At 37.0% G+C, this 12,795-nt stretch overlaps 2 protein-coding genes across 2 annotated transcripts in view; both read left to right on the top strand.

Moving 5' to 3' along the window:
- The first annotated feature begins 2,550 nt into the window (after nt 1–2,550).
- Nucleotides 2,551–4,003, top strand: LOC149016886 (uncharacterized). Its single transcript, XM_089153788.1, has 3 exons — nt 2,551–2,700; nt 2,973–3,165; nt 3,717–4,003. The coding sequence occupies exons 1-3, from the start codon at nt 2,652–2,654 to the stop codon at nt 3,760–3,762; spliced, it is 288 nt and encodes a 95-aa protein (XP_089009914.1). The 5' UTR covers nt 2,551–2,651; the 3' UTR covers nt 3,763–4,003.
- A 5,542-nt stretch (nt 4,004–9,545) lies between these two features.
- The window catches only part of LOC149016885 (putative amino-acid acetyltransferase NAGS2, chloroplastic), a 68,941-nt gene continuing 65,691 nt past the window's right edge, over nt 9,546–12,795 (top strand). The window contains exons 1-2 of the mRNA XM_089151150.1: nt 9,546–10,120; nt 11,152–11,239. Coding sequence (XP_089007276.1) covers nt 9,710–10,120; nt 11,152–11,239 — 499 coding nt within the window. The 5' untranslated portion in view covers nt 9,546–9,709. The remainder of the gene's footprint in view (nt 10,121–11,151; nt 11,240–12,795) is intronic.

Genomic DNA, 12,795 nt, shown 5'->3' with positions numbered 1-12,795 from the left:
CTCTTAGGTTGTTAGGGGTACTGAGATACTTTTTTTTGGCAATCAAACTTTCATTAAGAGACAGGGGCAAGATGGAAAACTGAACATAATCTCACTATCCAATCAGAGGAACATGGCCAAAAACTCAGGCCCTTAACCAAGTAGGCCTTCTGTGCTAGATGATCCGCAACACAGTTAGTAAATGATCAATTAAATGGACTTAAAGCCCAAAATCTAATACCTATAAAATTTATATCTTCAATTATAAGTAATATAAAAGTAGGGGAAAGGTTATCTTAGATAAATAACTCATTCGAAGCTGGGAGTCAGTTTCTACTTCCAAATACTCAAAGCCATTTGGTATAACATCCCTGCTCGCATGGCCTTGACTTTCCCTTCAATCACATATGAGAATGATTTTGGAAGAGATGCTGCCACTAATTGCTTTCCTCCCCAATCTCAAATGATGATTCCTATGCCACCATTCCTTGTTTTTTGTTGTCAAGTTGCATCAGTGTTCACTTTAACAAAAAGGTGGTTTGGTTGCTTCCATTCCATTTTTTCCTCCACATCATTGCAATTTTCGGGCATGACACTTTGATTCACCTTCTTGATTGATGACCAAAACTCTAAGTGAGCTTGGGTCGCCATTTGCATTACTTCAAATGCTAATTTCAAGGTTTCACCAATTACCCCTGAATTTCGAGCTTTCCACAAGGACCATAAGATGAAGGATATCAGGCTCTTCACTTTTTCTCCTTCTTTCTTCTTCAGTATCTGTAAGTCTGCCCAAGTCGTCATCCAATCAGCCATTGTAGTGAATTCTATATGAGAACTTCTCCATGTTAATTGACTACCAAACCACACTACTTATCCAAACCTGGCACCCATCTTGCATCCCATATGCTCACTTGTGCTCTTGTGCCCACCTTCCATATTAAGCCTTGTTTTAGAATTTCCCTTCCTTCCAATATACTTCTACATGCCCATAAAGGGTTGTTCCTTGAGTTTGCTTCAAGAAAGGAACGGCTTTGAGGAACTTGGCCTACTTCGCCTCCAGTTGTGAGAATAACCTCCAATGTACATTGCATAGTTGTGTAATAGGGGATCCCTTAATCCAATGCCTCCTTTCTCCTTTTTCTTGCTCAACCTCTTCCAAGGCATCCAAAAAATATAATTTTTGTCTTCACTACTACCCCAAAAAAACCTTGATGATTTTGCTTTTACTTTGTCATGGATGCTTTTTGGGATCTTGAAGTGTGAAGTGGCATAGATGGTGGAGGGTAATGCCACGGCTTTAAGCAAGATTTCCCTACTAGGTCGGTTCAACAATTTCTTCTCCCAACCATTGAATTTCTTTTTCATGTTGCATTTTGTCACTCAAATAATGGAATAACTCAATTTTTGAGACACCAAAATCTGTGGGTAATCCAAAGTATTTTTATGGTCCGTCTTCATATTTGACTTTGAAGATTTTTGAAAACCATCTTTTGATCCTTGGTGGTGTGTTGGGGTTACTGAGATACTTGGATAGTTAGTTATTTGAATTCAATTTATACAAAAATTTAATACATTAAATTAACATAGGGTTGAGTAGTGCATGGCCAGGTTGGACCGAGGGCTTAACCTAAACCCTATCCGACCTTGTCATAGCTAGTTAATTTGTAAGTCAAACTCATACATTAGATTTTAAAATCAAGTTACGCTTGAGCCAGGTTCAAGATAACTTTGGGCTAATTTGGGCTAATAGGGTTCCATTGACACTCCTATCAACAAGCCGTACGAGGATACATTTGTGCTCTTGTTTTCCAAAGGAGAAAAACACACATATCAAGGTGCATGTAGACGTAGATCACTTTTGAATTGAAAACCATTTTTGCAAGAATAGAGAATTTGGGATGTAGGAGATAGCGCTATGCAAAATGATATCATCATTATGTGAGAATAGAGAATACTAGTAATACTAGTAGGGTGTAAGATAAGATATCAAATATAAAGAATATGACATTTTCATACGAGAAGAGAAAAATCAACACATCATTGATGCAAGCAATTTTACTGCAGTTTTCGTATCATACAGTTTCTTAGCTAATAAATCTCTTGTTTCATTAGAAAGTACCTATATTTTCCAATTATCCTGCTTAAGCCTTAAGGTAATTTGTTCCAAAAGAAAAAGTCCAGGTAGTTAGTTGGCCACGCTGGTAAGAAGACAGGGTCATTTCACGCTGGTTAAATTTTTTTAACCCAAAAAAACTCCATACGGTCAATAGCAACGTTCAACAGGTTTTTTTTCTTCTTTTTTTTTTTATTTTATTTTTCCTCAACCAAAAAAAAAAAGGAAAAAAAATTATTTACTTTTCCGGTACGAAGTAAGAACCAATGGGGTTTTACTTTACTTTCGCTCTTAAAAAGAAGGGTTTTTGCTTTAAAATGGAAGCGTAGCAAAAAGAGTTAACGGCTAACGCGTGGTGAAGCAAAACGCGTCGCACACGCGGAAAAGCAAATTCTGGGGTACTGACCCCGCCCCAGTTCCCCAGAATAAAAACCGAATTCTCGTTCAAATCTTTATAATTATATCTCTATTTATACCCCCCACTTTAACGTCTTGCCTTCCGGGTGGTATTCATTCAACTCGGACTTATCCTACCCTTTTCTTCGTCGCAGAGCAAGAGATGAGTTATTACAACCAGCAAAATCCCGTCGGAGCCCCTCCTCCACAAGGTATCTCTACCTCCGAGTCTCCGACCTCTAATCTTTAATTTTTACAGATTTATTATTATGTCTACTTCTCCGTCTCTGCATGTTCGATTGATTGAGTTTTCGTTTAATTCGCTTATACGATTTCTGGATTCTTTTCCTCGTTTCGATCGAAGAATGCCGGATTCAGGGATTCATTTTTTAGGTTTCTCTTTTCCTCTTTCTTTCTCTTCTTGACTCATTCATTTTTTTTTTTTTTCTTTCTTCTTCTTTTGGTTCCTTGATTGATTGAACAGGCTATCCTCCTGAGGGTTATTCGAAAGATGGGTATCCTCCTGCGGGATACCCTCCTCCGCAAGGTTATCCTCCTCAGGGTTATCCTCCTCAGGGCTACCCTCCTCAGGGTTACCCTCCTCAGGGCTACCCACAATACCCACCACCACCTCAACAACAGAGCGGCGGTGGTAAGAGCGGTTGTCTTGAAGGATGGTGAGTCATCTCTCCCTCAATCGGTTTATTTTGGTTTGGGGGCTAGTTAATCTGGGAATTAGATATAGTGTCTGATAATCATAGCCTTCTCTTTTACCATTCTTTTTTTTTTTTTTTTTTTCCTTTGTTTATCCGGGGGATGGGAAGACTAAGCTAAATTGCATTCTCTTCCCTCTGACACGGTTCCTTGCATTTTGGGCATCTGGGTGAAGATGTGGAGAGAGAGAGAGAAAAGGGGAGGGGGGGGGGGGGGACTGGTGTGCCCTCGTTTCTTTGCATATGGAATGAATGATGTGATCATTTTGACTCTTGGGGAAGGGGAGCTTGATCATATCAGAATTTTGGAGCTTAATTTAATCTTTAACAAATAGGGGGCATAAGTTCTACCGGAAAAAATGGGGGGCTCAAGTTGCGTCAGATATTGTATTATTTAGATTTAGGCGTCAGAGTTTAGTTGCGTGGTTTAGTTTAGTTTACATGAGCTTTGGTTTTGGTTTTGGTTGTGGGTTATTCGAAGTAGGTTAATGTTCGGTTGTTTGTTGTTGGTGCAGTTTGGCGGCACTTTGCTGTTGCTGCCTTCTGGATGCGTGCTTCTAAAGGTTTCTCTGGAGCGGAATTGTAGGCCGGCCGATGTCTCCTGAGGTCCAAGAAACTGGCCGTTTTCTGCAGCTGTCTATTTGGTGTAGCTTTGATCTCCCTGTCTTTCCTTTTCATCGACTGTTTGGAACAACAACAATGGCTTAAATACTTCTTCTGATTTAGAAGTTAGAACTTCATACATCTTTGTTTGGGTATAATCGTATTTCGCAATTCTTAGTGGTACTGGGTTTTTGATAAACTCTCTCTTTCGGGCCTACCTAGGCTGTCATTTCATTTTTCCTTCTTCTCGAAGTCCCCCTTCTTTACTACAGCTGCTCACGTAAAGCTTGGGCCCCTAGAAACGAAATTGAAATTGAAATTGCAAGATATAAAACCTTCAGCTAAAACGCGTATATCCTGGAACTTATCATTTATTATTTATTGGAACTACTATCAGACTAGCGCTTATATGATCTTTCTTAATTTTGCCATTCATTCATTTCATGAATGATCCTTAAACAACTTTGTTATAACCTTCTTCGAAAAAGGTTAAAAGGTTAAAAGGTTAAGGTGTAAGTCCTTGAAGTCCTAGGGCAAAGAGACGATCCACAAGACTGCCTGAGCAAATTGACTGTTTGAGTCACTTAGTGCTCTGGCACACCCAAGCAAACCGAACAATTAAGTGTTTCTTGACTAAGAGAAAACTCTCAGAGAAAAAAGAAAAGAAAAAAAAAGTATATACAATAAATTTCGGACACAAAAACGTAACCTTGAAGCTCATTGTTTAAGAGCAACCCAAGCTTTAATATTAGTCAAAGGAACACTATGGAGTCCTATTTCAGTTTCTCTATATACAAATCTAAAAACCGCCCCCTTCGAAAGTAGAAAAAAAAAAGAGTATGAATTTGATGAGGGTGCCAAATGCATCCCAGGGAGCAGCACTGTTGAGCCTCTGAATGTGTTGGACAGAATTGTATGGGTTTGAGTAAACCAAAATCCTTTAGGATCCAATAAGCAACTCCCCCTGCCACTAAGTTGCCCGCTACAATCTCTAGCAACAATCCAATAACCAGTACCGCTGGATTGCTTCGAGCCATCAACTTTAAAGCAATCCATCCTGATCCTCGAGGAGGAGGGTGCCACCTAATCCAATCAAACATGACAGAGATGTGCCAAGCATTTTAAATCTCCCTTAGTTACTTGGGACAATCTTCAAATTTGTCCTTAAATATTGGAAAGCTTGTAGCAAACATCTCTTTAGACATCACAGTTAGACACATAGTTAGGTGGATGGTCTAAATTCTGAAATAGTCTTCTATTTTCTCTCCCTCCAAACGTGGATAGCAGTGAAACTAAGTTTATTAAGTTGAAGGAGCAGGGAGTTACTTTTTATTATATGATTAATCATACAATCAAGCAAGGTTTAAAGCATCGGTATTGAGTATCGTATCGGTAAGATGATTTTAAGAGACGTATCGTCCTGTATCGATTATTGTATCGCTCTGACTAGTGTATTTAGTGTAATTCAATTGAGATACGTATTAAGATGTATCGTATCGGTTGGGTCAAATATGGATACGTATCGGCTAGTATCGTATGGTATCGTGGGATACTTTAAACCTTGCAATCAAGTTCCTAAGCGCATGGTCGAGGCCAGTTCGAGTGCTTGATGCAAGATCTAACTAGGATTGATCCCCAAACCATCTTAGGATACTGACGTTTGAAGAAGAGATGGTCTTGATCTTCGTTTCTAGGCTTAATTACAAAGTAGATACATTATCCACAGAAGCTCCCCATTGAATCAGCTTATCCTTGGTCGTTAATTAGAGCTTTATGAACAACTATCTAAGAAACAAACGAGAATCTAGGTATATGGTGTCTACACAATGCTGCCCATCTTACATGGCGAAGTTTTACAAATTCCCAAGCAGGCCTACTGGTGAATCCACCTGAGTTTCACTTGTCCAAACCGCCCAGTCATCCTTAATTACTTGGATCATAAAGCAAAACACTTTCAGTCTGAAGACCGGAGATGCTCCCTACGGTGCAATCGGGAAAACGCAAACGCAATTGGCCTCCAAGATAATAATTAAAAAAAAAACCCACCCTAGCTCTCCCAATAATAGTGCACTCGATCGATTATAGGACTCCTTCAAGTGCTATAGAGTTGTTTGTGTTCAGCCTATTATATTATTATTTCCCCAAATTCAACATTCAACAAAGAACAAAAACATAAGAAAGACACAATTGTATTGATGACAAGAAAACAGTTTTCTCGAGAGACTCTATTCTTCTCTTCATTCACCATGTGAAAAAAGCATTATGAGAAATGATAAATAAATACATGGAAAAATTAATTGAGAATTGAAATACTTTACATTATACTTCCTCTAAACTCTTAGGAGAAATAAGATCTCCCTAAAGGACACATTAAAAAAACTGAATAAATAAATAAAGGCTAAGTATTTAAATTAATTAAATACATAAAATAAATAAACTCAATTTGTTAAATAAATATCATGAATCTTAAAGTTTTAAATTAAAAGTAGCACCTAGTCATGGATTCAGCCGCAAAAGGGTGGAGTTACCATCTTCAGTAAGGGGCCTGAGTTGATGGATTATGGATAGCCAGGTCTCTAACTTTATGGAGAGCTTCTTGAGGTACCTTGATCGAACCCGTTTAGTCCAAAGTGTTTTATGTGAGCACTGAGCACTGAGCACGCAACATCTCATAGCCATAGGTCTCACAAGAGCAGCTTTATTTGAATCTTCCAGTACTCTTATGCGAGCGACCCAAGCCGCCTCTCTTAATTTGGTCCGCAAACTTTCTCCAAGTCCACCTTAATTATTATAACCACCTGTGTTACCATCTTCAAATTAACCAGAGAAATCTAGAGAAGAAGCTCTCAATGGCTTTGGTAGAGGAACGAGACTACACCAAAAGTGAACAATTCCATAGCGTACTGACTATATATATATCAACTCCAATCACCCTGCAAAAGACAGATGCTTAAATTTCCAAGAGCTGATCTTGTGACTTGTGAGAGATACTAGCAATAACGGGATCACAATCAATCACGATACACGGGTCATTACTCATTAGGCGGGAGGAGATTAATGGGTAGATATATCCAAGTTTCAATGCCTAAGTAAGAGAAGATCGGATGCTTGAGAGCGTCATTAGTGTTAGATTGAGGAATTAATCAATATTCACCACTATATCTAGATGGAACAAGCAAAAATGAAAACATCATCGATCGACAAAACAAAGCCAGAATATAGAGAGCTGAAACAAAATTGATGAGTTCTGAAGGAACCTTTAATTTTTTGGCCTCAGTATCACGGTCAGATAAAAACTGTAGGGCCGCTGCGCCAGTAAAAATAGGTTAAGGCGACAAACTGACACCGTTCCCTTGGACTACATTACATATATGTCATCTCATTAGGATAATTAATGCATCCGACACTTCAATGCCTTGGCCTACAATTTGAACCATAAAGTAGATGGGCGAGTAGATTAAAATGAAATATAAAAGGTTTTGACAATCAGAGTACGGTGAGAATGCATGGTTATTAGGTTTTTGCAATTTGGGATGATTTAGGGTATAATTGAGGTTCATTTGAGCCAATTTATGTACAACTTTACTACATCCTCTGGAAGGTAGTTATTATCTATAATTTATATATAAGGCAAGGCATTGCCCTTCGCCCTGAGTGATTTGAATCCCTTGAGGTTATCCTAGAGTTTGTTATTACTTATTTACATTTTACATCATCTCATTAGGACCTAACTCTTTAAAATCTAAAATAATTACAATATAAGGGCAAAATTGGTAATATATATGATTTTTTTAAATGAATATAATATCGTCCATTGGCTTCTTTTTAATTGTAACCAAGGGCAAAATGCACATAAAAGAGGACTAGAGGGTCAAAGCAATTTATAAAAAGTAAGATTTGATTGATAATTATGACATAAAAATAATACAAGAGGCATCAGGAAATTATCCTTAAATATTAACATTAGGACAAATTACATATAAACTCTCTAAGTTTATAATTAGTTACATCTACTATCCCTAAAAAAGTTATTTACTAGAACCCCTCATTTTCACTATTATCATTTAGCTTTACTATTTAATAGTAATGGGATATTTTTAATTGATTTCTTTTCAAGAATAATAGATGTAATTTAGAATAATTACATGTAAATGAATGAAGAAGACAATGAGTGAATAGGTGTGAGGGGTATTCCGATAATTTATCTCAAAGGGAGTATTTGAGTAATTAAAGCTGTAAATTTAAAATGAGGTGTTGGGGATATTTACGTAATTTAACATTAAGAGGGTATTTGAGTAATTACACATTCAAATATGAATGAGGTAAAATGATTATTATACCATATTGAGGGTAATATGAACATTTCACAATTGACTTGATAGAATTTAGGATGGAAAGTTATGAGCTTGCACCTTGCAATTTTGAGAGTGCCCAATCTATAATTTATGGCACTAAAACATGCAACCTAGAGTTTAAGGCTCTTTTTGGTATCAATTATCATTCTCAATTATGAGAAATTCTTATTATTTTAAGTTGTTTGGTATCTATTATTAGTATTGTTTTTTTTTTTTTTTTTGAAATAATAAAAAAGCCTCCAAAATTTATAATAGACTTTTAATCTATTATGGAATATGGTGAGAATTTCATTATCTTCATTTATGCAAATGTTTACTTAAAATTTTATAATTAGTATGAGGGTAAAATAGTTAATACACATTCTTTTATGAAAAATCATACTTTTTTTTTTTTTTTTCTTTTCTCACTTGCTCACTACCATTTCTAACAATTTTTTTTTATTTTGACATACCAAACTTATTTTTCATTCCATAATTAATTTTTGACAAAATTCACCAGACCATTTTTCATTCTTGACCAATAAGGAATTCTTGTACTTATTTCTTTTAAATAGGCATAATAGAGAATGAGAATTGACACAAAAAAGAGCCTAAGCCTCACTAAAGCGTGCAATCTATATTTTACACTGTAATTTATTATAGATTGAGGGGGTCTATATGTAATTTGCCTTTAAAATTAACAAAACCTGAAAGTTATTTTGAAGTCTTTACAAAACACAAAGTTGCCATGTCTATCACTTAACTAGCAAATTGGAGTTTAAAAAATTATTTAGAAGTAGGGGTGCAAGTTTAGCCTTGATGGCCTTGACCCGCCTTAAGCTCGAATAGGGCTTGGGCTCAAGATTTTGGTTTTGAGGGCGGGTTAGGGCCAATGGTAGGCCTGATATTACTCTTTGGCCTGCTAGGCCTATTCCTACTCGTCTATGATTTTTTGCCCTGATCCTGGCCTTAATCTTAGCCCTAATTTTATCATTGATGCTTGATATCAATGAATTAGGAATATAGACAAGGATATGCCCAATCATGGCCATGGCCGAGTATAGGGTTAATTAGGGCCAGGGCTAAGGCGAGAGACATGGCCAGGGACAGGTTAAGTATATGGCCAATCAGGGTTAGGGCTAGGGATAAGGCTAATCCGGACTAGGGCCAAGGCCAATTAGGGTTAGGGATCGGGCCAATCAGAGAGGAAATGAGTTTAGTTTGGCCCCGTAGGACTTAGGGTTAGGGACCTTGAATTAGGGTTAAGGGGGAGGGGGAATGAACTTATATTAGACTGTATAAGATTGGGCTTGGGATTGCAAAAGCCCGGTCCAGACTGTTGCAAACAAAACACAAAGTTGGCGGCATGTCTATCACTTAACTGGCACATTGGAGTTTAAATACGTTCAGCCCCTCGTCGTTGGGGTTGTCAGGCTACAGCATTTGGCCTCGCACCAGTCACGACCTCCTCCTTCTCTTTCATGTCTTCATTCATATTTCCATTTCAATACGTCTCTTTGTTTAGCTAGGAACATAGGATTTCGGTCTGGTCTCGAATCCACGACTCAATAATGGCTGCTTCAGTTTCCGACTCCTGGGTTCTTACCTTATTTCAGAACCGTGGAGAGATGTCGGTTACGCACGAAAAGAAGTTGGTTTTAAATGGTGCTTTGAGGTTCCCCAGTGGTTTCGGTTTGGGGGCCACTTTTCGAAATTACCAGTCGGCCAAATGGCAGGCACCTCTGCCTCCACTTCGTTACAATGGAAACGACGCAACAAGGAGAGTCTTAGTAAATTGCCATACCCTCGGCGAGGTGGAACTCGGCAACGCTGACGACCATAGATCTGACAAGGACAAGCACTTTGTTAGCTGGTTTCGGGAAGCTTGGCCCTATTTTAGGGCGCACAGGGGCAGCACCTTCGTTGTCGTTATTTCTGGAGAAATTGTCGACAGCCCTTCCTACCTGGAACCCATTCTCAAGGCAATTTTCAAATATGCTCATCCTAATCAACTTCGTCTTTCTTTCTTCCTCAATTCTGAAATGTTTTTATTTTTTAGAATTTACTCTGTTTAAACGAGAATGTATTTCTTTGCTTGATCGTCGAGACGTCGACTTAAAAAAAACTTAAAACATGCATGCACTGCTGATATTATTAGAATATTAAATTTATGTTTAATCATCAACGACCTTAAACTCGTCCCAACCTAACCTTACTCTGTACTCTTTTCTATTTTTTGGTTAGAACTTTCTCCGTACTTTATATCATACAATACTGTGCTGCATTGCTGTGTGTCTTATCGAATGGTATGTAATTATGCAGAACAACAAGCCGCAATCTACACTTGATTTCATGGTTTCGTGCAACTGTGAATTTAAATGCTTCTGTATTACCATGTATTATCTGCTGGCTATTTCCTTTTCGGTTGTTTTTGGTATCAATTATCATTCTCAGTTATGAGAATTTTTCATTATTTTAAATTGTTTCGCATCTATTAGCAGTTTTTTTTTTTTTTTAATTTAAAATAATAGAAAAGCCTTCAAAATCCATAATAGACTTTTTGTCTATTGGTGAGTCATTCTCTTCATTTATGCAAAGGTTTACTTAAAATTTTATAGTTAAGATGAGGGTAAAATAGTCAATACACATTCTTTTATAAAAAACCATACTTCTTTCTTCTTTTCTCACTTGCTCACTATCATTTTCTAACAATTTTATTATTTTGATATATCAAACTTATTTTTGACAAAATTCACCAAACCATTTTTCATTCTTAATCAATAATGAATTCTTGTACTTATTTATTTTAAATAGGCATAATAGAGAATGAGAATTGATACCAAAAAGAGCCTTCATCTCTCTTGCAAACACGTTTCTCATTCATTGTATTTCATCTCACTGTCATAAAGCAGTGAATGAAAGAGTTCTTGAATCATGTAATTTATTTTGTTCTCTTTTGTTGCCCATGGTGTAAACTTGTACTTGTTTTGAACAATAAAATTTGTACCTGCAGGATATTTCTCTCCTCCATGGTCTGGGGATCAGATTTGTTCTTGTTCCTGGGACGCATGTGCAAATTGACAAGCTTTTGGCTGAAAGAGGTGAGAAAAGTCGTAGTAGCTTTGACCTTGCCACTTCCTTCTAGATTAGCATGAAACATTTGGTAAAGAATTGTCCTGATGATTTTACTACTATAGTAAACATCATTGAAGTAATGTGGAACATAGCATAACTCATCTACTTAGCATAGAACAAAATTCGGTCAAAACTTGCGAAATTTTGGCTAAAATTTCCCATTTTTGGAACCTCGAAACGAAAAACTAGGGGACAAAAAAAGAATCCCAAGTTGCTATCAAAATCGTTGAAACCTATCGAAACCTGTCGAAATCTGGTTCATGTGAAAAAAAAATCCCAAATTTCGTGGAAAACAGGGGAAATTTCGTGGAAACCTGGGAAGTTTCATTGAAACCTGAGACTTTTTCCTGCTAGTTTCATAGCTTTCACAAATTTTCAATTTTTTTGTTTCTTTCATGTTTCCCCAGATACCATGACAAATACCCCCTCTATCAGAACTTCCCTATCCAAATTGTGTATTCACATAGATTGGTTATTTTAGGCATGTTGATGACCAGACTTATAAAGTTGCAGTTTTCGATTACCTTGACAACCATAGGCATACAATGTCATGGGATCTATGTTTGTTGGTTGGAGGAGAGGATGTTACAGGCATAGTACTACTCAACTTTGATGATGGATTCACCCAGGCACTCCTCTTAGCGTTGAGTGTACTTTCTTTCTATTGTCAGTTACTTTGTATTTGATGTTTTGAAGTTAGAAATTATATATTGAATGCTATGTACTTAAGTAGTTAAGTTTATAATGTACTTCTCGGACAACTCTAACTGATGTTATGTACATTGAATGGCATATTTATATTGATATTTTTAGCAAAATATATGTGCCAATGTGTTCTTTATACTTTATTAGCTTAAATGCAGAGTCCCACCCTAAAATACTGTCTAAAACCTATCGAAAACTTGCACGAAAAAGTCCCAAGTTTCCTAAGGATTTCCCAGTTTCCCATTTTCACTTGGTCAAAACTTGAGTTTTCCTCGAATTTTTTTCTATTACTACTTTGTATACAGTTTTTTTTGGGCCATGCTACGTTGGAATGGTGTTGGTATTGCCACTGAATGAGGTACTATTTTTTTTGTTACTTCCTGGTTTCTTCTAATTTTGGACACTTCATTTAGGATAGGAATTTACCAAAACCATCAAAGTTATCCACTATTCCACTAAGGAAACCACCAAGTAGATACTGCTGGATCCACAGAAAGAACTCAGAAACTGAAGCTTTAGTCTTTGGAGAGAGCTTCCATCATTCATGTAATAGGAATTATGAACTTCCATGGTACAGATCTAGCAAGAGTTGGGCTTTGTTTTTCTTTTGTTAAAGGGCATTTCTGGAAAGACCCATAGGTCTTGAGATTTAGCTTCTGGTGCTAAATCTCGAGATATGGCTATGCTGGTAGTTGAGTCCTTACAGGACTTCTTTTTCTGATATTTTATTTCGTATGTAAATCCTCTTGGTCTTACATAAATAAACTGCAAGTTATTGGAGCATCTTACAACATAAGTGAGGTCTCCCACAGCTTCT

This window comes from Hakea prostrata, chromosome 4, assembly GCF_041222555.1.
Source record: "Hakea prostrata isolate BN-2017 chromosome 4, UWA_Hpros_2, whole genome shotgun sequence".
In the NCBI taxonomy this organism is placed as follows: domain Eukaryota; kingdom Viridiplantae; phylum Streptophyta; class Magnoliopsida; order Proteales; family Proteaceae; genus Hakea; species Hakea prostrata.
The sequence above is the reverse complement of the archived record's forward strand: the minus strand, read 5'-3'. Positions and strand labels throughout refer to the sequence as shown.

Coding starts and splice junctions, on each gene's coding strand:
- LOC149016886 (XM_089153788.1), top strand. CDS start 2,652: ATGAGTTATTACAACCAGCAAAATCCCGTCGGAGCCCCTCCTCCACAA. Junction 2,701..2,972: donor CGGAGCCCCTCCTCCACAAG/GTATCTCTACCT, acceptor TTGATTGAACAG/GCTATCCTCCTGAGGGTTAT. Junction 3,166..3,716: donor AGCGGTTGTCTTGAAGGATG/GTGAGTCATCTC, acceptor TTGTTGGTGCAG/TTTGGCGGCACTTTGCTGTT.